Below are 24218 nucleotides of genomic sequence, written 5' to 3' on the forward strand. Positions count from 1 at the left end.
GTAAATTCATGTTTTTGCAAGAACATGACTTTATGTTTCTTTTTACTATGTTTTACTTTCTACAAGGTCAGGATTTTCCTCACAGAATATGCCAGATCTAGTGTAAATCTAATATTCGATGTCCTTCTGCAGATTACTTTGTTGTCACAGCATTTATGTTGTGTTTCCTAGTTTTTACTTCAGTTAAGGGTATAATAAACCTTGCAAAAAAGCAGAACTCACATATCACATCTATCAGCAAGGACAACAGCATCTTTCTAGTGTATGGTTCCTGCAATTGATTATATCTAGAAATTGATAATGTTCCACATTTAAAAAAAAGGGAATGCTTCTCCCCAAATTTGCAGTAAGCTACAATGAGGAACTTGTAACTCATATATTTCAAAATAGTCTTGATTATATTGGGCTAAAGTACCATTATTCAGGTGGAAAAGACTGGAAATATCTTCACTAGTTGGCCCAGCATTCTCACATGTTAGTATTAGCACCAATCCCCCTGATACCATGTGACATGTGACAGGTTATTGGGATTATCCCATCTGAGGGATAATCCCACTATGGTACATGGTCTGATACCATGGGAAAATCCCAGAAGGGTGGTATTATTCCGCTTCTGGAATGATCCCATCCTTGCTGGAGCACTTGGGATGATACCAGGAAAAACAAGCTCTTAGCTTTATACATTTACACAGATAGTTGAAGCTAAATGCTTATGTTTTGGGGGTGACTGAAGTGCCGATGGTATAACCGATGAGTAAAGAGAAATGAGTAGTCCTTAAATGTCCAATAGAGATTGTAACGGAATGCCATTGATAATTTAGGTTTGATGCCCAGCATCCGGCATAGTTCTTTCGTAAATTTGCTAGCAAATTGTGGTCCCCTATCGGAGATAACCGTTTCCGGCAATCCATGGATAGACCATACAAAATCTTTAAATAAATCTGCTGTACCAGCGGCAGTAATGGTTTTATTGGTGGGAATAAACACCACTTCTTTGGAGAAGCGATCTACTACCACCATTACTGAATTATACCCGTTTGACTCAGATAGATCTGTCGTGAAGTCAACCGATATATCCTGCCAGGGACCAGCTGGTATCGGATTTGGCATAAGCTTACCGGCCGGCAGTTGATGAGAATTCTTTGCCATGGCACATCTCAGACAGGATTTTATGTATTCTTGTACGTCTTTGACTATGCTAGGCCACATGTAGTTTTTGGAGATCAACTCCATTGTTTGCCACCCAGGGTGCCCAGCCACTGGAGTGTTGTGATGTCTATCTATTGCCTTGATCCTTGCGGACTCAGGCACATAGATTTTGTCTTTAAAATGGAAGAGCCCGTCTTCCCATAAGTAGTTTTCATTGCCGTCAAGGTGCGCCTTCTCTTCTGAGGAGATGTCTTTTTTGAAGACTTCCAGAAGATCAGAATCCTGCCCGATTTTAACATTGGCAACCCTTGATTGGTCTATCAGGGTGACACCTTTGTTGTCATCTTCTATGCCGTTGGCATGATCCTCTCTTTTGGACAAAGCATCCGCTTTCCCCATAGAAGTTCCAGGCTTATAAATCAATTTATAATTAAACCTAGACAAGTATAGCACGTAGCGAGCCTGTTTTTGGTTCAAGTCTTGGGCCGTCATAAAATACTCCAGATTCTTATGATCGGTCCAAATTTCAAATTGGTGCCTAGCACCTTCTAAATAGTGCCGCAAGTGCTCTAAAGCTTGAATGATGGCCAGGATCTCTTTATCATAGATCTGATAGTTGCGCTCTGTAGGCGACAAACTATGCAATAAATAGGCACAAGGCCTCCAAAGATTGTCAGGGCATTTAATTGATAAAACAGCCCCAGTAGCAAAATCAGAAGAGTCGGTTTCTAGCCGAAACTCATTGTCTAATTCTGGAAATGCTAGTATGGGTGCTGTTGTAAATGCTCATTTAAGCTTATCAAAAGCTTCCTGTTCAGCGCCCCAATGCCAAACAATATCCTTTTTAGTGAGATTGTTCAACGGTCTCGTTATCTTCGCAAATTTTTCAACAAATCTTTGGTAGAAATTGCCTAAGCCAAGGAAGGACCTAACTCCTTTGACGCGAGTAGGTTCAGGCCAATCCAATATAGCTTGAACTTTTTCAGGGTCCATCCTGATTCTGTTCTGGCCAATTATCATACCGAGGAAGTCTACTTCCTTTACTTTAAAATTACATTTTTCGGGTTTGGCGAATAGGTCCCATTCCTGTAAGCGTCGAAGGACTTCTTGCACGATCCTGTCATGCTCAGCCTCATTGTCCGACTTCGTGAATATTAATAAATTGTCAATGTAAATGATGACACAGTCTTCCATATCCGCAAAGTGTGAGGCAACGATAAACTATAACAAAAACGAAACCTGTCTCCTTCTGCACTTGCAGGGAGTAAGAGGTTCAATGAGCTTGAGGTCGACAGACGCTAGTAAATATAGCGAGTAGAGGACTTTGAGAGGTAAGCTTCAAAGGTTCTTGTTGAGGAGTAAAGCGGGTAAATTCAGTAATATAAAACTAAGGAGCCATACATGAATAGGTAAGGCTTTATATAGTGAACTGTTCGTTCCTCAGACCGAAAGGAGAATATACGAAAAGTGGTCTGAGGAATCCATCGACCAATAAGAAAAAGGGAGAGTAACTATCGTACGACTTTTAACTTGATTAATCAGCAGGTGAGAGATTTGTACTAATAATAGAGGATTGTCACGCGTGTTCAGGAACCGTATCCTCATAATGAGGTACAATCCTGAATAAGGCGTTATTAGTATAACCAGGCTTTACTGGGGCTTGGAGCTGGTTGGCGAGATGCCTACTACCAGTCCCTACCCAGTGTGCTGGCTGGCTGGGAGCGATACCCAGTCTCTGATCTGTGATATAAAATGGTAGCGATGGTTAAGAAAGCCTGTGAGGGCTATGAGAAGTAAAACTGCAAAGGATACCTCTAGCCCTAGAGCCAGAGGTGTAACGGGTAAAGCGTTCAAGAACCAAGACATAGGGAAGATAAGAAAATAATGAAATGGTCCTTACACAAAGATCTCATTCATCATGACTGATATAAGTTTGAGATGGACTATAGAAACTTATATCAGTCATCTATTGATCTGGTGTAAGCTCATCTGCAGTCAGTCACTGAAGCATATTCAAGTATTGCTTCACCCTTCTATCAATTCTATCGATCATCAGTGTATCATAGTTTGTCCCTTATCAAGTGTAGGACATTATTATCTTTATCCTATTAGTCTCTCAACAAGTAAGGACTATCATTGACACACCTAGTGTTGGCTATATCTTGAAGCTAGTCACATAACACTTCAAACTCACACATACCCTCACACTTCTATTCACATACTACCACTTGTCCTTTATATCACCAAGGACACATTTACTATTGTCATGTTAGTCTTCCAGAGCACGAGGACTATTGACAGACTTACAACAAAAACAAACTAACACACAATCCTCCCAGATTCCACGGAACTTGTTTATGGGCTTTGCCTTTTAGAACAGTGGGTGCTCTGGTTGTTCATGGGGTGGTATGTATAAGGATCCTTCAAAGTAAAACCCAGAAATGTATGGGTGTGGGTTTTGAGGAGGAGGGATAGTTGGAATGTAGAAGATAGGGGCTTTGTGGCGAGTATAGACAAGCACTACCTTGCTAATCGTAGCACAAGGTAGGTTTGAGAATGACAAAGTGACGGGGTGACAAAGTTCCCAGTGATAGCAGGCTCCTGACGCACAGACTGTAGTGCTCAGAAGGACTTTAATCAAAAGGGATGACAATTACTTTCAAAAAGTGACGAGTGACAATGACAGCAGTTAACAGTGGTAGCAGTGGGAAGTGTTGTGACCACACTGGATCACAAGTAGCAGAGTAGTGAACTTGAGATTTAGAGAAGAAGTCTGGATTCGAGTTCTTGTTCTGTTTTTTTTACAAGGTAAAATACAGGGGTTTATATAGTAAAAGAAAGGGAGGCTATGCACAGTATAGCTGTGCAAAAAGAATGAGAAAGAACATGAAGGAAGGAATGTATGCTGACAAATCCTGCATAGGTAGTACAGGATAAGATTGTCAAAATAAGAAAAAGAAAGAGATAGAACAATGAATGCTGTGTAAGTAATGTTATAGGTTTGTACAGCCATAAAGTAAAGTCCAATAGCAGTAAGAGAGTAAGAAAATCATGATGTCATGGGAAGATGCAGTAAAAAAGGGCAAAGCAAAAAAAATATATCAGTATCAACACAGTTCCTTTATTGTCAGTCAGGCATTCTAAAAAAATATGTGTCCATAAAAATGATTCAAAAATCAAAAATAATTGCACTGTAAATGAATGCTCTGCTGAAAAAAAGAAACTGGAGCCACCGGTCCACCACCTAGTCCAATTCCAACAGTTCCATGGCCTTACCAATGGACTGGTTGTACTGGACCACCTGGTCAAATGAGGGAGGGAGGGGAGTAGTTCCAATTTGGAACAAGTGAGTCCCAGGCAGCGTGTGGTAGCTGTAGCTGTAGCGAAGACGATGTACAAAAGATAAGTGTACCCAAGTGAATGGGATGGCAATGTACATGGGCGACGCAAGGGGATGAACCTTCTCCAGCTCAAAAACTACCCACCCATGCTCCAACCAGGTGAGATGAGCGACCAATGTTTTGATGGTATATGATGGAAGATCAACGTCATGAAGATGGACCTTTTGCCCAATTTGGACCGGCTGCCAGGGCTTTGCTGATATCAGCAGCGGCACATGGTGGTCGACGGATAGGCAACGGAAATGGATAGAAAGTGGTGACATCAGATATGGTGGGGGAGCAAAGAAGATGAGGAGGAGGAGGGTGGAGGTGACAAGGAGGTGAACCAAAATAGGGATCCAGAAGTGACCATTGGGTGAGAATAAAAAAGAGAGTAAGGGTCCCATGGTGGAACTGAGTAAAGAAAAAAAGGTAAGGGAGGGCCCAAATGGAAAAGCAAAGGTGAACGCGACTGGATTGCCTAATAGAGGTGGTGCTGATCAGCCACAAGTTCAAAAAAGGCAATATTAATTACTATTCCACGTGGCACTGTGCCTGTGTGGCGCAAAGGCAAGTCTTTTTGAATATTTGCTTCATTCTTGACACCTGTCCATGCTACCAATCAACTTTGGTGCATGACACCGTAATCTATAACGAAGGGGACAGTGGTCCCAAATGCCGTGTGCAAGCCACATTGTGTTGGTTATTTCGCTTAGTTTTGCTCACATGGTTTTTGTGGCAACACAGAGCAGCAGTACAGTAGTAGTGAACGCAGTGAAAATTGTATCCACACTGAAGAATTCTCACGCTTATAAGAACAGACAGCACAAGTTCACTGACTTTTGACTCGATAAAATTTGATCACTAAACTGTATTATCATTATTTAAAAGATAATGTAGAGCAGCGGAATGCTTTTGATACCATCATGCAGTCAATTCATCATAATTGGGGAACAACTTGCTTTATTCACAGTGCTGGAGGTACCGGTAGGGGAAAAACATATCTCTGTAATACAATTACTCCTGTTGTTTGAGCAATGGATAATTATAATGTTGCTCTATGTGTAGCATCCTCTGGGATTGCAACCCTGCTCTTGGAGGGTGACCGCACAGCTCATTTGTGCCTTGGAATCCCTATTCCTGTGAATGAAGCATCCACATGGATTCCAAAAAACTCTGACCTCCATAAGGTATTGAGACATACCAGAGTTATTGTCTGGGATGAAGCATTGATGCAACACCATCATGGAATTGAAGCATTAGATTGTACATTGCGGGACATTTTGGATAATCAGCTTCCATTTGGAGGCATTACAATGGTCTTTGGAGGGGACTTCTGCCAAACAACACCTGTTGTTCCAAGAGGGTCAAGGTAACATATTATTTCTGCCTCTTCTAGAAGGTCACAACTGTGGACAAATACAAATACCCATGTTTGCTATTTCACACAGAATATATGCCTGGATAGGACTCCAAAAAGCGAAGCCTTTGCTAGCTGGCTCCTGGATGTTGGTGGTGGTTGTGGAATTGCAGGAGATGGAACTATCAAGCTTCCAGCCAACATGCTTATAACAGAAAACACCATAGACTCATTAGTTGACACTACCTATCCTAGAATTGCAAATGGAGACCAAGATGACCATTATTTCCTCCACTGCACCATCCTCTCCACAAAAAATAATGCTGTTAGCGACCTTAATTCAGCAATCCTCACAAAATTCCCTGAAAAGGAGTTAGTAGCTCTGTCAATTGATAAAGTAGTTGGAGAGGGGCATAAACATTATCCTATGGAATTCTTGAACTCCTTGCAAGTCTGGCCTTCCTGAAGCGCACCTTAAACTTAAAGCTGGATATCTGCTTATGCTCCTCCGCAATATTGATCCCTTAAATGGACTCTGTAATGGAACACACATGATTTTGATAGAGATAAAGAGAAGAGTATTGAAATGCCATGTCTTGGGAGGAAAACATGCAGAAAAGATAGCTTTTATTCCACACCTCACATTGGAACCTTCATCAGAAGAATTGCCCATCACATTGTCAATTCCCTGTCCATGTTGCCTTTGCCATGACCATCAACCAGTCTCAAGGTCAATCAGTGACACAGGTTGGGCTGGATTTATGTGTTCCAGTATTTTCACATGGGCAACTTTACATTGCATTGCCTTGCTGCACTTCAGGAGAGAGAATAAAAGTGCTATTTCCACATGGTTCAAATGACAGATGTATGGTCAATGTGGTATATCCCAAAATTCTGACTGGCTTTATCCATGACTGGCAAGTAGATTTTTCTGCAATTCTCACCCTTTTTACTAAAATGTTTTGATATCAGACCATATTATCATCCTTTACCATTTCTGGAGTCTTTTTTTAAATTTCTCAACAATTTATCAATGTAATACCACAGACTTTTTATGTTACAATATATGTTGATGTTTGTAAAGATTCAATGAATCATCTGCTTGAATTCAGTATACTGTGCACAAGTCTAAGGCAGGCTTATAAGGACATTCAATGACAGAACAGCAAGTCAAACATGCATCATAGGATTCAAAGACTTAACATACATTACAGACAGCATAAGTTCACTGACTTAACAATTTGATCAGACAGTATTATTATTATTATTTATCATATAGCAAAAACATTGCACCAGGGGCAGAGCCACCTCATACCATGTGTCGGCTGCCCCGAATTTGAGAAATGTGGTGCTATTGCCTGAAATATGATACGTACTTGTACCACCGGTGTAGCTAGATTAAGAAATTAATCACTAATAATTCTTGTTAATGCCAGCCAGCTTGATGCACTTACACTCACAGGAGATCCTATCAGGATTGCCCAGTCTCACTGTTACGATAACACAATTTTCGGACCTTTCCTTTAATTTTCATTCTCCGCTTTAACCTTTTACTATAGTTCACACTCCGTGCCATACAGCACTTTCCTTTTTCGTTCTAACTCCACCTTCTCACGCAGCGCTGCCTTTATTCTTCTTTTAGACTCAATCTCTCTCACGCAGTGGAGCTGGTCACATGGGCTGCGCCCTCTGACATCATCAGCCACTGCCTTTATCAACTGTACAGTACATAGGTACAAACACTCTGTATTAGTATAAATACCCCAATAGATCAAGGAGACTCCTCAGCGAGTCCTCCTGTTGTTAACCAACAAACTCTCTGCAGCTTAAGGGGTAACCACTCCCTCATCACTACCTTTATAGTGTGTTCTTGTGTGCGCCAGAGTAACTAACTCTTGGTTGTTACACTCACTGCGTCACAGTTTCCAAGCGGCATCTTAGGCAAAGGCGGATACGCTTGAATAGTTTGCGGAGGCATGATGATATGCAAACAAAACATTGAGTGTAGTTGCACCTTGCACTTGTACCACACTCGGATATGCGTGAATGACAGATTGCTACAACCAGTAGGCCCAGAATATCTGTGGAAACCTGATAAGCCTCATGCATAATCGGCTATAGCCCCTGGTAAGTCTTCCAAGGCAAAGAGTTCCGCTGCTCTCTAGATCAAAATAAACCTCATATCTGGGTATTTTGTGAGGTGGAACACTGTCTTGGCATCAGTAGACTGAATTCCTTTCAGAAAGTGGTTGCGGATGGGTCGGATGCTGAAGATGTGTTTTTCTTCAGGTAAAGCACGGGATAACCAGCTTGACTCGGGGGTCAACTTCAGCTAAGACAGAGCTTTCTTCGGAAACAAGATAATTTATGAGGGAGATATTTTGGTGTCAGAGGATTGTGTATAAGTGAAACATTTGCGCTTTTTCTAAGCGGTCGAGGATGCGAACACATTGTATCTCGAAAAATAGGCGGCCGTTGATACCACTAAACGGATGTTTACAATGTGTGATTAAAAGATGTTCGGTGACATCAGCTGTAAACTGGATGACAGCCCCCATATTCCGAATTGCTCGAGCAAAATGCTGCAAAATGCTGCAATAGCTCCAGTTTAGGGATATTAAAATGCTCAATGGTTGTAGAGGCACCTTGATGAACTTCAGCATCCAGGATCGCTTGTTTGTTCTCGTGGAATTCAGACAAGGAAGCCACCATAGCCTTCACAGATGACAGAGTATGCATAGGGGATTGAGCTTGATAGATGAAGTCGACAAGAGCATGTATAGCTCGCAAGAAAGAAGGGGTAACTGTGCCTGCTGATGTTGCAATGATCGTCCTCTGTATTTCACAATGTTTGCGTCCTGTCATTTGTTTGACATGCAAGATACCGTTCCCAAAATGCCTGAAACCCACTCTTGCATGCAGGCTTCTGTAACGTGCGTTAAGCTCATCTCTTCCAACAGCTTCTTTACACCACAGCAAGACATGATCAAAAAAGAACTTATGTCATGTATGTAGAATTTCAGGAACAAGAAATTTACTCGGGTCTGCAAGAGGCCAACTGCGCCAAAATGGATGATGAACATTGCTGAGACCTTTAGACTTTGCTTCTGGTACAAAGTTAGCAAAGTCCCACATATTGCATTGGATACTGTTGATAGCTAACAGTGTATTGATGCCTAACCGTGGTTGATGTGGTTGATTATCGCCGAATTTGCTCAAGCGAGCATGTGAGACTGGTGAGAGATTCTTTGTCGTGCATACTATCATTTGCTGCTTTGGTAAATCAGCAACCCAAGCAACGAGAGGTGTATATGCTCGACGGGCTACACCATTCGGATCAGCCATCCACAGGCCTGTGCTAGTCACGGCCTTCAGATTTTTTGTAACAATGTCCATACATGAATGCCAGACGCAATCTGACAGAATGGATTGATATTCGGTATGGCAGTCCAGGAATGTTGGAACTGGTAGGAAAGCTGTGCACAGCAAGAGTGTGATGTAGCTTTCATACGCATGTCAGAAAATATGTTGGCGAGAGTTAAGAAGGTAGGGTGCATGTCTATGCCACCTGTTCCCCGAGTGACTGTTGTCTTGTCCGAAGCACCAATAACCCCTACAAGTGTAGAACCGGTAGGAAGCTGGTCCTAAAATATTTATCAGGTTGAGAAATTGTGGTGAAGTAGGATTCACATGCCTGTAAAGCCCATGCATAGTCACCTGTCATCCACTTGCTATACTCTCATTCACCCTTGCTATTCCATACTCGTTTTGGGTCCATCATCATGTGTTTAGCGAAGACAGGGTTTCCAAAAAGCAACTTCACAACTTCCAAACCATCCCTATACAGTAAAATCATGGGTTTTTCCGTTTGATAATTTCCCACCTTTATTTCTTCCATTTTCCATACAGGCCCACTTGGAAGTACCCAAAAAAGAAGTTAGGCGATATGCAGAACTGAAACTCAACTTTGACGGATCTTTAGTCTAGTAAAGTGTCAGCATTTGATAAATCCTAGCTAGTGAAGACTTACTCAAGCAAGTTTCAAGAACTTATCAATCTGCAATTGATTGAGCAATTCTATCAGGAATTTTGCCAGCTCCCATTCGTTCCGTGAGGCAAAGGGCCAAAATATGTTGTGAATGTGTTTGTGTGCATATTGATCAGCATTCATCTCTTCTAAAACATTCGGTAGTCGGCCGTAGTCATATGCTGAGTGAGGGTGATAAGAGATTGTGGTTCCCGATGGGTGGATGCCTTGATTCTCCCAGTGAGGCAGATTAGTAGGTAAGTTGCCAAGATCATTCCACTGGTGAGATCATTCACTATTTGCAGTAGAAAAGGGTACTGGAACGCAGGAGAGAAAAGGGTCATTGAGGTGAGTGATAACTTCTTGCCAATCTTTGAACTGCGCAGAGCACCCCTCAGTAGGACAATTGAGCCATCATGGATAGGTTGTTCCATGTCTGCGATACACCTGGTAAGTCTACTACTGCATCATCATCTCCTCCTGCTATCATGTCTTCTGGTGAGAGTGTCCTGCTCACTGATCTTCCAGACCTATCTCCCAACAGTTCTCCCGGTAATTCTGACACCGAAAACAAAAATGATGTCCCCCCTACCTCTGACTCTGAGATGCCTTGTGACAACAGAGCTGGTATTTCACAGGGGGAAAAATCCAATTTCATAGGTGCCCAGCCCTATATCATACATAAGGACAAAGGTCCTGTCCTACGCTCGCCCCGCTCGTTGAAAAAAGACACTACATACACTCCTTATTCTCGCACTTGGAAGACTTATAATGGACCAATTCGAAAGAAATTACCCTCTCCTATCACAAAGATTGCTACAAAGATCAAACCTATAGGGTCTTCTGTACCAAAACACTTCTCCCAACATGCGGTAAGGATTCACAGACTCTCAGCTAGCAATAATTTATTAATGACCTCTGACATGTTTAGGTAGAAGAACTTACGAAGAGCTTGTCTTTCATGCTCCCTGATAAGGATGACCTTACTCCCGACAATGTTCAGAAGGCCTTTGAAATTCAGACAGCCAAGAGAGAGAAATTACGGTGCAAAGTCCAGTTCAGTGCTTGGAATATCAAGCTCTCGTCAGGAATGATGGGCCTCCATCAAAATATATTAAACGCCAGCCACACAAACCTCATAAAAGTTGATAAGGAGGTTTTAGTGCCCAAAGGTTTTATGGATGAGAATGGCATGAGCTATGCAGATCCAGATGACGACCCTCATGCAGGCATTAGTCCTGGATCCCTTTATGGTGACAATGGGTGGAGCTCTGATGGCATTCCAGACAATTATAACTCTGATACCATTCCATCCAACGAGTATAATTCGGAGTATGAAGATGAGAAGAATGCTATGGTCAGTCCTTGTCCTCAGATTCTCGTACTCATTGTTACGATAACACAATTTCCGGACATCTCCTTTCCTTTTTATTCTCCGCTTTAACTTTATACTTTAAGTGCCACGCGGCATTTCCCTTTCTCGCGCCGCGTTGCCTTCCTTTTACTTTTAGACTTAACTCTCTCACGCAGTGGAGCTGGCCATACGGGCTAGACCCTATGACATCATCAGCCACTGCCTTCATCAACTGTATAGTACATATGTACAAACAAACCTGTAGTAGTATATATACCCCAATAGATCCAGGAGACTCCTCAGCGAGTCCTCCTGTTGTATACCAACAAACTCTCTGCAGCTTAAGGGGTAACCACTCCCTCAACATCTTCCTTATAGTGTGTTCTTGTGTGCGCCAGAGTAACTAACTCTTGGTTGTTACATTAGGACTCGCTCTTTCTACTCTCTCACACGTTTGTGCAAAAAAGTCCCACTGGGCACCCGGACTCCAGGGTGAAGGAGATTGGTTAGCGGTTAGGAATATCCCACATAGCAGATAGGTGCGCTCCTAGCGACGGCCTTGTAGTGCTTCGGGAGAAGAACGCAAACCTTCGATACGCGGCCCCCAGCGTTAAGGGGAGTACCTTAGCTCAGCAGTCGGTGTGGAACCACTGTTGATTAGATTTAGAATACAAACTTTCACTTTCGAATACCTCTGACCAGGCCGGGCACTTGCCTCCGCCAGTCTGGAGAAGGGTTGACAGCTTAACAAGTGGACCACCCCCTGACAACCGTTCGGACCAGGGTTTATTACGTTTACATTTTATATACATTTTCAAATACTATAGTGTGGGTAGTCGGAGATTGAGATCCGATACTCAGCTGGGAAGAGGTTGATCCGCAGATAGCAAGCGGGGACCCCCAGTTACCTATTTTTACGTTACCCAAAGAGAACAAGTCGACATGTCGTCGCAACCCCAAGATATGAATGCGCTACTGCACGCAATGCGTGTGCAGATAGCTGAATTAACCTCGCAGCTCGCCGAGATACAGGCCAACCCCCCTGTAGCAACCCCCTCGGTAGAGAAAAAGTTTAATAAGAAAGTCGAAGTCGTCGCTGACCCTGGCGCCTTCGAAGGAGACAGAGCGCGATTTGCCGAATGGTGGATCAAGCTCCAGATTTGGGTCAAGGCGAACTGGGACGCTTTCGCCGACGATTTTGAGGTAGCCACTGCGGTGCTATCTCGCCTAAAAGGACCTGTGGCGGGTCGATACGCCCAAGTAAGACTCCAGGAATGCTACACCGCGGGTGTGTGGCCCACCTGGGACGATCTCAAAACAGAGATCGAAAAATATTTCAAACCGCAAGCTGAGCGTGACTGGGCGCGTCAGCAAATCCGTTCCTTCAAACAAGGAAACATGAGGACGGATGATTTCGTAACCCGGTTCCTGGCCCTCTCAATCCAAGGGGGTCTTGGCAATGAACACGCAGTGGAACTGCTAGAACGCAATGTGAACCCTCGCATTGCAGAACAGATCTATCTGCAGGATACACGAAGTGACAACTTGGCCCTGGCGGCTGAGGAAGTACGACGAGTCGGTAGAGCCATAGAGCTCTACACCATGCACCAAGGTGTGAGGCAACGATAAACTATAACAAAAACTAAACCTATCTCCTTCTGCACTTGCAGGGAGTAAGGGTCCAATGAGCTTTGAGGTCGACAGACGCTAGAAATATAGCGAGTAGAGGACTTTGAGAGGTAAGCTTCAAAGGTTCTTGTTGAGGAGTAAAGCGGGTAAATTCAGTAATAGAAAGCTAAGGAGCTATACATGAATAGGTACGTCTTTATATAGGGAACTGTCCGTTCCTCAGACCGAAAGGAGAATATACGAAAAGTGGTCTGAGGAATTAATCTACCAATAAGAAAAAGGGAGAGTAACTATTGTACGACTTCTGGCTTGATTAATCAGCAGGTGAGAGACTTGTACTAATAATAGAAGATTGTCACGCGTGGTCAGGAACCGTATCCTCATGATGAGGTACGATTCTAGATAAGGCGTTATTAGTATTACCAGGCTTTACTGGGGCTTGGAGCTGGTTGGCGAGATGCCTACTACCAGTCCCTACCCAGTGTGCTGGCTGGCTGGGAGCGATGCCCAGTCTCTGATCTGTGATATAAAATGGTAACGATGGTTAAGAAAGCCTGTGAGGGCTATGAGAAGTAGAACGGCAAACGATACCTCTAGCCCTAGAGCCAGAGGCGTAATGGGAAAAGCGTTCGAGAACCAAGACATAGTGAAGATAAGGAAATAATAAAATGGTCCTTACATTACCCCCCCCTTTTATATTCTTGTCCCAAGAATCTTAGCGCCGCAGTCCGTGAAGCGGTTTGTGATCCAGTCGAAGAGGCGGGGTTTTTCGGTTGTAGTAGTGAAATTTTCGTAAGGACGAAATCGTAAAGCGGCGGAGGCGATGACACGTGGGGCGGCGGGTTGTTTGCGGTGGAAGGTGGCAATAAGCGAGGGGGAATTTTTTAAATGGTGGTCGGGTTCCCACGTCCTCTCTGTGATCGGGTATCCCTTCCAATGGACGAAGTAATCGAGCTTAGCCCCTTTGAGTTTAGTGGGCCGAGAAGCAATGATTTCTTCGGCTTCGTATTCGACTGCGCCATCAACTTGGATCGGCGGAGGTTTCGAGGTACGAGGTTGATTAGGGAACTCCGGCGTGTGATACGGTGATAAGAGGATTTCGTTGAATACGGGATGGATCGCCTTCCAGGATCTAGGGACATCAAGGAGATAAGCGGATGGGCCGACTTTTGCCTTTACCGTAAACGGGCCAAATCGTTTGTCATCTAACTTCTTCATCGGTCGATCGGTGGAGATATGAGTTCCCTCTAACCACACCTTATCTCCTTTGTGATATTCTCGTGCTTCCGTGCGTTTCCGGTCATAGTACTTTTTGAGGTTTTGATTCGCGAGTAATAATGATTGTCGAGTTTGTTCGTGTAGTTTTGTCATAGAGGTTGCGAAATCTTCGGCAGCTTGCGAGCACCCTGAAGGCTTCTGACCGGTTCCTTTACGAGGGTGAGAACCATAATTTACAAAGAAGGGGGTCTGATTGGTTGCGGAGTGAAGATGATTGTTGTATGTGAACTCGGCAATGGCTAGCCAATCAGCCCAGTCGTCTTGTCGGTGATTAATGAACGTGCGTAGGTAATGTTCCAGGTCTTGATTGATTCATTCGGACTGCCCGTCAGTTTGGGGACGGTAACCTATTGACAGACCGGGTTCAATCCCAAGGGTTTGATAGAAGTCCTTGGTGAAGTTCGACATGAATTGAGGTCCTCTATCCGATATAATCTTTTCCGGGATGCCGTGTAGTCGTATAACCGAATCTCGTAGTTGTTTGGCGTAGCCTAACGAATCAAGAGTAACGTGCGTTGGTACGAAGTGAGCCATTTTCGAGAATCTGTCAACAAAAACCTGGATAGCATCGTATCCGTTTGACTCTGGTAATGCTCCGATGAGATCCGTTGTGATTATCTGCCAAGGACGATCAGGGATCGGATTTGGATGGAGGGGAGCATGCGGTTTTTGACGATGCGACTTTGTTCTCTGACATATCTCGCATCCTGCGACATATTTCCTGATATCTCTCCTGAGGCTAGGCCACCAGAATGATCGGTTTACTCCTTCGTGCGTCTTCTTTCTCCTGGGTGTCCACTGAGGCTGGTGTCATGTTCTTCTTCGATAATACGTGCCCTCAACTTTGGATCTTGGGGTACGTAGATTTTGTTTTTGAAGGACCCTAACGTCAACTCGTCTTCTTTCTCATTTCCTATCCAGACGATTCCGTCTCGTTTCTTCCAAACCTTTGGATCTTCTTTCAACTTCCTTACTATGTAATCGTCTAGTTTGTGCTGCGAAGCTAGCAGCTCGTCCAGGTAGTGTTCTTCTAACACGTCCTCCATAGTATAAATGTTTGCTTCCGCGAGCTGAGGTAGAAGGACCTGTCCTTCGTTGTCTCTCTCGCCTCTCGGATGGTCTACTCTTCGGCTAAGTAGGTCCGCTTTCGTGTTCACCGAGCCTTTCACATGCTCTAGCTTGAAATCGTATCTCGCTAGTGTGTCCATCCACCTAGCTTGTCGTCTGTTTACCTTCTGGGGGTCTCGGAAGTAGGTGAGGTTTTGATGGTCGGTGAATATGGTGAACTGGTGTTTAGCTCCCATGAGGAGGTGTCGCCATTCTTCTAACGCATGCATTACCGCTAGCATCTCTTTATCCCAGATAGCGTAATTTCTCTCTGCAGGGTTCATCGATTTTGACAGGAATGCGACCGGTCTCCATTTCCCTTCTTGCTGCTGGGATAACACTGCTCCCGTGGCGTAGTTGGAGGCATCACATTCAACTTTGAATGGATCCTCGTCGTTAGGGATTGCGAGTGTGGGCGAAGTGGTGATTGTCTTTTTGAGAACGTCGAACGCTCGTTGTTGGTCTTCAGCCCACTCCCAGTCTACCTTTCCGGTGAGAATCGTCAGCGGTTTGGCAATCTTTCCGTAGTCTCTGATGAATCGTCTGTAAAAGTTTGAAAACCCTAGGAATGACTGTAACTCCTTCTTTGTTCGTGGTATCGGCCATTCTGCAACTGCCTGTACTTTTAGCGGGTCCATACGAATCGTATCATGGGAGATGATCATTCCCAGATATTCGACTTCTTTCTTTTCAAACTCACATTTCTCTGGTTTGAGATATAATTGATTGTCTGCGAGTATCTGAAGAACTTTGGATACGATCTTCCTGTGTTCTTCTAACGAGTCGGTGAATATCATGATGTCGTCGAGGTATACAATAACTGATCCTTCGTTGATTAGGTCTCGGAGAAGTCGGTCCATCATTGTCTGAAAGGTGGCTGGGGAGTTCGTGAGTCCGAAGAACATAACCAGAGGTTCGAACAGTCCTCTGTTAGTTCTGAAGGCGGCCTTGTGCTCATCTCCTTCTTTGATTCAAACATTATTATATCCCCAACGGACATCCAGCTTGGTGAAGAATCTCGCTCCTTTGAGTCGGTTTATCAATTCTGAAATGAGGGGTAACGTATATCGGTTTTTGATCGTGAGGGCGTTGAGTTTCCGATAGTCTTGTACCGGTCTGAGAGATCCGTCTTTTTTCTTGATAAAGAAGAACGGGGATGCGTAAGGGGATTTCGATACTCTGATCCTCCCTGTCTCCAGGTTCTCTTTCAAGAATTCGTCAAGATGAATTTGTTCGTCTCGGTTAAGTGGATACGTTTTACAGTCTAGACCTTTGGCTTCTGGTAGGAGTTCAATTGCGTGGTCCCAGACTCGTTGTGGGGGTAGTTTATCAAATGACGCTTTTGTGAATACTGGCTCAAAATGATGATAAAACGGGGGAACGACGTCTCTGAACGTGAGTGTTGACTTTGCTCGTTCTGATTCTTCCGCAATCTGTTGGCTTTTGGTCTGAGATACGTTGCTTTCGACGGAAATTTTGTCAATCCTGCTCTGTAAGTCTACAGCGATGACTCTATCTCCGTCTTCAGGGTGATACTCCGTATCATCAGAAGGGTACGTGATAGTGTTTGTTTGCCAGTTGATGTCGGGATTCGTGCGTCGTAGCCAGTCGTGTCCTAATAAAATTCTGGCCTCTCTTTGTCCAGTGACCAGGAAGTCCATTAATTCCGTGCGACCTGCCACAGTTAGGCGAAGTGTCACATATTCCGTTAAAGGTCCAGTGCGATTCTTGGTTCCATCGGCGTTTGAGACAATAACACGAGTTGGCAGTGGTTTTGTGGAAATGTTGTGTTGCCGAACAAAGGCTTCGTCAATGATAGAATCTGTGCATCCTGAATCTATCAAAACTGGTATGACATGCGTCTGGTGATCGTCGATAGTGGATAATTGACATTGTAGCGAGAGTTTGCGTTGATGAGATGGGGGGAGGGATGAGAAATCTTTGATCACATTCAACTGCTCTACGATATACTCTTCATCGTGTTGCTTGAGTAAATTGATTGTATCCGTCGTGATGTGTGGGTAACACTGGGGTGAGGCCCAGTTCCGAACCAATGCTTTGGCTCTTTCTTCTTTCTGGTCTTTAATTCGTCGAGCCAACCATTCCGCTGAATGTGGCTTAGCGTATTTCTCGGCACGTGGGTTTTGGGAAACATGTTTCGATTTATCAGTTACAAATACATTTTCCGAACCGTGCTTACTGGTCAGAGAGTCCGTGCTTACTCCTGACCTTCGAGAAAATCCTTCGTCTTTGTCTCCTCCTGGGTTGTGGTTGCTTCTCTAGCTGCAACTTTCTTCAGAGGGCAGTTCCTTGCGATATGACCCGGCTGGCCACATCCGTAACATAATCTGAACCGACTCTGTCGGTCCGTATCCATGGGTACACCTTGTCCGGGGAACACACCTCTCTGAGGTTGATCCTCGAACCTTCTTGCATACTGATTCGTCTGGGGTCTCGCCATCTGCTGTGGCTGCGGCTGTTGCACATGCTGGTGCGTATACGTCTGTTGTCTGTTGATAGGTCGCGACGGCTGCGTGACTTCTCTCTTCCGTCTTTCGTCTAACTGAAACTCTTCTCTTTATGCCTCCCATGCGTAGGCTTGCGTTTTCCACTCAGCAAATGTTTTTGGTAGGTCTCTCTGGATGATGACGAAATCACAGATTCGAGAGTGAAGATTCTTTTTGAGAATTCGATTGATCACGTCGAAGTGAGTGGTAGCGTCATATCCGGCCTTGTCCATGAGCATTGTGAAATGGCTAAAGAATTCGTCGCAATGCTTATTCTCCTGCTTGTATGTCTCAATCTCGTTTACCGCCTGCGATCTTTCGTTTGGATTCCCGAATACTTGGGCTAGATCGGTTAGGACGGTCGAGAGAGTCGGCCATACGGGGGTAGTTGCGTCGAGAGCTTTGGTAAGCACGTTCTCTTTCCAAGCTTTTACTGTCGACGTTCCTTGGTCGCTGATTTTGGACAGGAGGTAGATGAGCTTCGTCTTCTCGTCTGGAAAGTAGGATGCGTAGGCGGTTAAGTACAACTGTAGTGCTTGGCGCCATGCTATGAATCGTTCCTTCTCTCCTTTGAATTCGAAGGGTTCTGCTGCGAGTGTTACTTTGCCGTGTAACTGCGTGGGGTTAGACATGGATGAGGGTTTTGGAGGAATTGGAGGTGGAGGTGGGCGTGTAGGTGGTAGCGGTAGGGTTTGTCTGGGTGGAGTCTCTGGTTCTATGGACGGTCTTGGGTTTCGATATTCGGAAAACACTTTGAAGGATTGAAGCGAGGTTTATTTAGTTTGAATCGTAATCAAACTCGTCACTCCAATCGTTAGAAGTAAATCCAAAAATATTCTCTTCTTCTTCCAAATCTCTTTCTACCTGTGAGCTAGTGGTAGAATTACTGTCCAAGTTCGAGGTTGCTTCGTCTGGTGAGGGGGTTCTTTCAATAAGAACGTTTCCTCGGATCAATGATGAGACGGGAGGGATATAAGAGAAATTTCCGTTGGTCAGATGGTACCCTGGTTTGTACTGCGAGTAGACTCTGTTGTTATCTCGAATAAGTACCCCCCAGAACTCGGTGTTGATCTCGGTAACGATGAATCGATCTGTGGGGTGGCGGATGACTAAATCAAAAACTTCTTTCCCGTAGTTTTGGTATTCTCTGAACAATCGACAGATGTTCCTGATCTGTCTTTGTTCTCTTTCCCAATTCCTTCCTTCGAGGATCTCGTGTCCAATTTTAAACACTAGTTTGCGAAATTGCGATATGCAGGCTACTATCCTTCGTATGGCGTCGCGGCAGAAAGGGGTGACCACTAATACGTGGACTCCTGTTTTAAGATAATCTCGTTGGTTGAAGGCGTCGTTCTGTTCGGGAGTGAGGGGGACGTCGAAGAAGAATGGTATTTCCCGATAGAACTTGATGAGATCGGTTTCGTAAATTCCAATTCTTGTAAAAAGAAGTTCAAGAGGGGTAGGATTAAATGACGCTGTAACGTATACGTCAATTTTGGATGGTTCGAGGTAGGGCGTAAGGAATTCTAGGTAGGGTGCGGAGTAGGGTCGTCGGTGGATGATGATTCCACAGGGAAGTAGGTAGTGGATCTCTCTCCCGTCTTGTTCTGGTGAGAACGCAAGTTGGGGAGTTTCAACGTAGTTTGGAAGGTGATAGATGCGTGGAGAGATTCCGTCGGATAGTATAAGAAGAGCTGTCTTATGTTCTGCCGCTCGTCGTCTGAGGGCCCGTCTTTCTTCACTGTCGTTCCGACGAGGGGGTTCTAGAATTCTCTGTTCGTAGACTTCGATTGATAGGTGCTCTAGGTGTATCGAATTGAACCTGAACAATTCTCTGGATGCTTGATCGGATTCCCAAAAGCAGGTTTGAGCAGCTGCTGATGCGTACTCGAGTAAGCGCGACGTATTGACGGAGTTGGGAGATTTCGAATGCTAAATCGTCGACGGCTAGAACTAGTCCTTCTAGTTCAGAGATGGGGGAAGAGGCGGCTGATGAGTCTTCGTAATACTCAGTTTCTGTGTTGCTGTGGGCAGGCTGGGGGTGCGTGGCAGCGTTGACAGGTACTGCAACGTGGAGGTCTCGGTTGTTGAGGGCGCGATGGAATTCCTCGAGTGAACGTCGTTCTTCGTCCGTTACTAGGCTCTCTCTGATGTTCGACAGTTTGACAATTGTAGAAGTGATCAAAGACGACAGCTAGGGTGAGGACTTGAGCTAGAACAAGTAAGAGTATTACTTCGAGGTGGGTAGGAATGTTGGAGAGAACAACTAGCTAGCTTAGCTAGAAGGCAAGTGGTTGTTTTGGATGGGGAGGAGGACGGTGAATGACAACACGTCCGAGGGATGAAGGAAAAGGTGGGTTAGGGCTATAATGGGTTCAAGCGAGATGGTACGCTGTGAACGGATTGTAGAGTGAGCTTTCTATTTTGTGAGGCAACGATAAACTATAACAAAAACTAAACCTATCTCCTTCTGCACTTGCAGGGAGTAAGGGTCCAATGAGCTTTGAGGTCGACAGACGCTAGAAATATAGCGAGTAGAGGACTTTGAGAGGTAAGCTTCAAAGGTTCTTGTTGAGGAGTAAAGCGGGTAAATTCAGTAATAGAAAGCTAAGGAGCTATACATGAATAGGTACGTCTTTATATAGGGAACTGTCCGTTCCTCAGACCGAAAGGAGAATATACGAAAAGTGGTCTGAGGAATTAATCTACCAATAAGAAAAAGGGAGAGTAACTATTGTACGACTTCTGGCTTGATTAATCAGCAGGTGAGAGACTTGTACTAATAATAGAAGATTGTCACGCGTGGTCAGGAACCGTATCCTCATGATGAGGTACGATTCTAGATAAGGCGTTATTAGTATTACCAGGCTTTACTGGGGCTTGGAGCTGGTTGGCGAGATGCCTACTACCAGTCCCTACCCAGTGTGCTGGCTGGCTGGGAGCGATGCCCAGTCTCTGATCTGTGATATAAAATGGTAACGATGGTTAAGAAAGCCTGTGAGGGCTATGAGAAGTAGAACGGCAAACGATACCTCTAGCCCTAGAGCCAGAGGCGTAATGGGAAAAGCGTTCGAGAACCAAGACATAGTGAAGATAAGGAAATAATAAAATGGTCCTTACACAAGGTGGCGGGTCCACCAAACAAAACAACATACCCCAGAGGCGCCCTGGGTCATCAAACCAACATCATAATCACTCTCACGGGTTCAAGCCGTTCAAGCTGCAGCCAGGACAGGGTGCTCCTATGGATATCGGCGCGGTCCAAGGCGGACAAATGCGCAGATTCAAGGGCAACTGTTACAACTGCGGCCAAGAGGGACACATGTCCCGAGACTGTAGAAACGGGGCGCAGGCTGCCCAACAAAAAAATAATCAAGGGCGCCAGGCGCGCCAACTAGAAATCGAAAAGCTGGACGATCGGCTCAACTCTTTGGCCGGTCGTTCTTACGACGAAATCCGGGCCTTCTTCTATGACCAACAGGTCAACGAAATGAAGGCTCAGGGAAAAGAATTCGGGGCTTAGGTCACTTGGGTACCTTAGCTCCTGGTAAAAATGAAGTAAACCACAACAAAGTGGCCCCTGCTCCGGGGTGTTGCACGAACAATAACGGAATGACGGGGATGGCTCCCCAATTTGTAAATAAGTTTTTAAATTTGTTATCAGAAGTATGTACTTGTATGAAGAAATGTAACTGTAATATTTATGATACTACCGCTGCACCAGTGTCTCCCTTGGAGCGTGGCCCCGGCGAGACAAACACTAGGGTGCTTGATTCTGGTAAAACAAAAATAGAAAAACATGTGTCATTCAAAATTTCTTCTTCTTCTTCTTCTTCTTCTTCTTCTTCGGAGCCACCCTTTCCCGAAATCCCAAGGCGTGTGTTGATGCGCACGTATTTATTCCAAAAAGAGATCCGTTTAGACGTTGGCGTGGAAAACCTTGCCAGGGGCAAAGTACACTCAACGAGCGCACTGCTTGATTCAGGCGCTAACGGGATCTTCATAGATCAGGTCTGGGCAGAGCAAATTGGACTCCCCCTTGTAAAATTAGAAATGTCTATTCCCGTCTATAACGTTGACGGTACGCTTAACGCAGGTGGCTGTATTACACACAAATGTTCTTTTGTGGTCGAATACCAAGGACACAGAGAACGAGTCACTGCCGAGGCTACCCAACTAGGGAAGATTAATTTAATCTTAGGCTGGACCTGGCTATTTAAACACAATCCTGAGATCAACTGGCAGACAGGGGTTGTCACATTGTCACGTTGTCCCCAGGAATGTGTAAACTTGGGTAAACCAAATCATGTCCGTCACAATGAGCGTCTCGAAAAGTTAAACGCTAGTCACGTTTACGAGCTCAGATCTTTAGAAAAGATCGACGATGATGATGATGAGGTAAAACCTGAGGAAGAGATTAAGAGGCTGGTACCTCCCGAGTACCACGACTTCTGGAAAGTCTTTTCGAAACACAAATCAGAGCGCTTCCCAGAGGCTAAGCCTTGGGACCATGTTATAGATTTGAAAGACACCTTCAAACCAAGGAAGGGACACATGATACCGCTCTCTGCTCCAGAAAGAGACGAGGTATCTAGTTTCATAGACGAACAACTTAGGAAGGGTTACATCAGACCTTCTAAAAGTCCTATGACGTCCCCGGTGTTCTTCATTCCTAAAAAGGATGGTAAAAAGTGAATGATTATGGACTATCGTTATGTGAATGAGCACACGGTTAAAAATGCGTATCCGCTGCCTTTGATTAGTCAGCAAAGAGGAAGATGCTTGGAAGGCCGCATTCACGTGCCACCGAGGATCTTTCGAACCCCTTGTTATGTTCTTTGGGTTGACCAATTCACCGGCGACCTTCCAGAGCATGATGAACGAGATCTTTGCGGATATGGAAAATTGTGTCGTCATTTACATTGACGATTTATTAATATTTACAAAGTCGGACGATGAGGCTGAGCATGACAGGATCGTGCAAGAAGTCCTTCGACGCTTACAGGATTTACAAAGTCGGACGATGAGGCTGAGCATGACAGGATCGTGCAAGAAGTCCTTCGACGCTTACAGGAACGGGACCTATGGAATCAGGATGAACCCTGAGAAAGTTCAAGCTATTTTGGAATGGCCAGAACCTACTCGCGTCAAAGGAGTTAGGGCTTTCCTAGGCTTAGGTAATTTCTACCGAAGGTTTATTGAAAACTTTGCAAAAATCACGAGACCGTTGAACGATCTCACCAAAAAGGACCTTGTTTGGCAGTGGGGCGCCAAAGAACAGGAAGCTTTTGATAAGCTTAAACAGGCATTTACAACAGCGCCCATATTGGCATTCCCTGAATTAGACAAAGAGTTCCGACTAGAAACCGACTCTTCTGACTTCGCCACTGGGGCTGTTCTATCAATCAAAAGCCCTGATGATCTTTGGAGGCCTTGTGCCTATTTATCACATAGTTTGTCGCCTACAGAGCGCAACTATCAAATATACGACAAAGAGATGCTGGCCATCATTAGAGCTTTAGAGCACTGGCGGCACTACTTAGAAGGTGCTAGGCACCAATTCGAAATTTGGACCGATCATAAGAACCTAGAGTACTTCATGACGGCCCGAGACCTGAACCGGAGACAAGCCCGCTACGCGGTGTACTTGTCAAGGTTCAATTATAAATTAATTCATAAGCCAGGAAGCTCAATGGGGAAAGCGGATGCTTTATCTAGAAGAGAGGATCATGCCAACGGCATTGAAGATGACAACAAAGGTGTCACCCTGATAGATCAATCAAGGGTTGCCAATGTTAGAATCAGGCAAGATTCCGCTCTCCTGGAAGTCTTTAGGAAAGACATCTCCCCAGAGGAAAAGGCGCGCCTTGACGGCAATGAAAACTATTCATGGAAAGACGGGCTCTTTCATTTCAAAAACAAAATCTATGTGCCTGAGTCCGCAAGGATCAAGGCAATAGATAGACATCATGACACTCCAGTGGCTGGGCACCCTGGATGGCAACGAACAATGGAGTTGATCTCCAGATACTACATGTGGCCGGGCATGGTCAAAGACATACAGGAATACGTAAAATCCTGTCTGAGATGCGCCATGGCCAAGAATTCCCATCAACCGCCGGCGGGTAAACTCATGCCGAACCCGATACCAGCTGGCCCCTGGCAGGATATATCGGTGGACTTCACGACGGATCTGCCCGAGTCAAACGGGTACGATTCAGTAATGGTGGTAGTAGACCGCTTCTCCAAAGAAGTGGTATTCATACCCACCAATAAAACCATCACCGCCGCCGGTACGGCAGACCTATTTAAGGATTTCGTATGGTCAATCCATGGGTTACCAGAAACGGTAATCTCCGATAGAGGACCGCAATTCGCTAGCGAATTTACGAAAGAATTATGCCGGATGCTGGGCATCAAACCTAAA

The 24218-nt window shown here is 44.8% G+C and overlaps 4 protein-coding genes across 4 annotated transcripts; 2 read left to right on the plus strand and 2 right to left on the minus strand.

Moving 5' to 3' along the window:
- Positions 1–3491: 3491 nt before the first annotated feature.
- On the minus strand, positions 3492–3935 carry SERLADRAFT_383311 (uncharacterized protein; the record flags this gene model as incomplete). The annotated part of the gene is given in 2 exon segments (XM_007315812.1): positions 3492–3552; positions 3567–3935. A coding segment is annotated over 1 exon segment (153 nt), but the record flags the coding sequence as incomplete, so codon positions are not given.
- A 6469-nt stretch (positions 3936–10404) lies between these two features.
- On the plus strand, positions 10405–11360 carry SERLADRAFT_435542 (uncharacterized protein; the record flags this gene model as incomplete). Its single annotated transcript, XM_007315813.1, has 2 exons — positions 10405–10788; positions 10848–11360. The coding sequence occupies 2 exons, from the start codon at positions 10405–10407 to the stop codon at positions 11358–11360; spliced, it is 897 nt and encodes a 298-aa protein (XP_007315875.1).
- Positions 11361–12212: 852 nt separating this feature from the next.
- On the plus strand, positions 12213–12899 carry SERLADRAFT_435543 (uncharacterized protein; the record flags this gene model as incomplete). The annotated part of the gene is made up of 1 exon (XM_007315814.1): positions 12213–12899. The coding sequence occupies one exon, from the start codon at positions 12213–12215 to the stop codon at positions 12897–12899; it is 687 nt and encodes a 228-aa protein (XP_007315876.1).
- Positions 12900–17457: 4558 nt separating this feature from the next.
- On the minus strand, positions 17458–18095 carry SERLADRAFT_383315 (uncharacterized protein; the record flags this gene model as incomplete). The annotated part of the gene is made up of 1 exon (XM_007315815.1): positions 17458–18095. The coding sequence occupies one exon, from the start codon at positions 17743–17745 to the stop codon at positions 17503–17505; it is 243 nt and encodes an 80-aa protein (XP_007315877.1).
- Positions 18096–24218: the final 6123 nt, after the last annotated feature.

This window comes from Serpula lacrymans (assembly GCF_000218685.1).
Source record: "Serpula lacrymans var. lacrymans S7.9 unplaced genomic scaffold SERLAscaffold_4, whole genome shotgun sequence".
In the NCBI taxonomy this organism is placed as follows: domain Eukaryota; kingdom Fungi; phylum Basidiomycota; class Agaricomycetes; order Boletales; family Serpulaceae; genus Serpula; species Serpula lacrymans.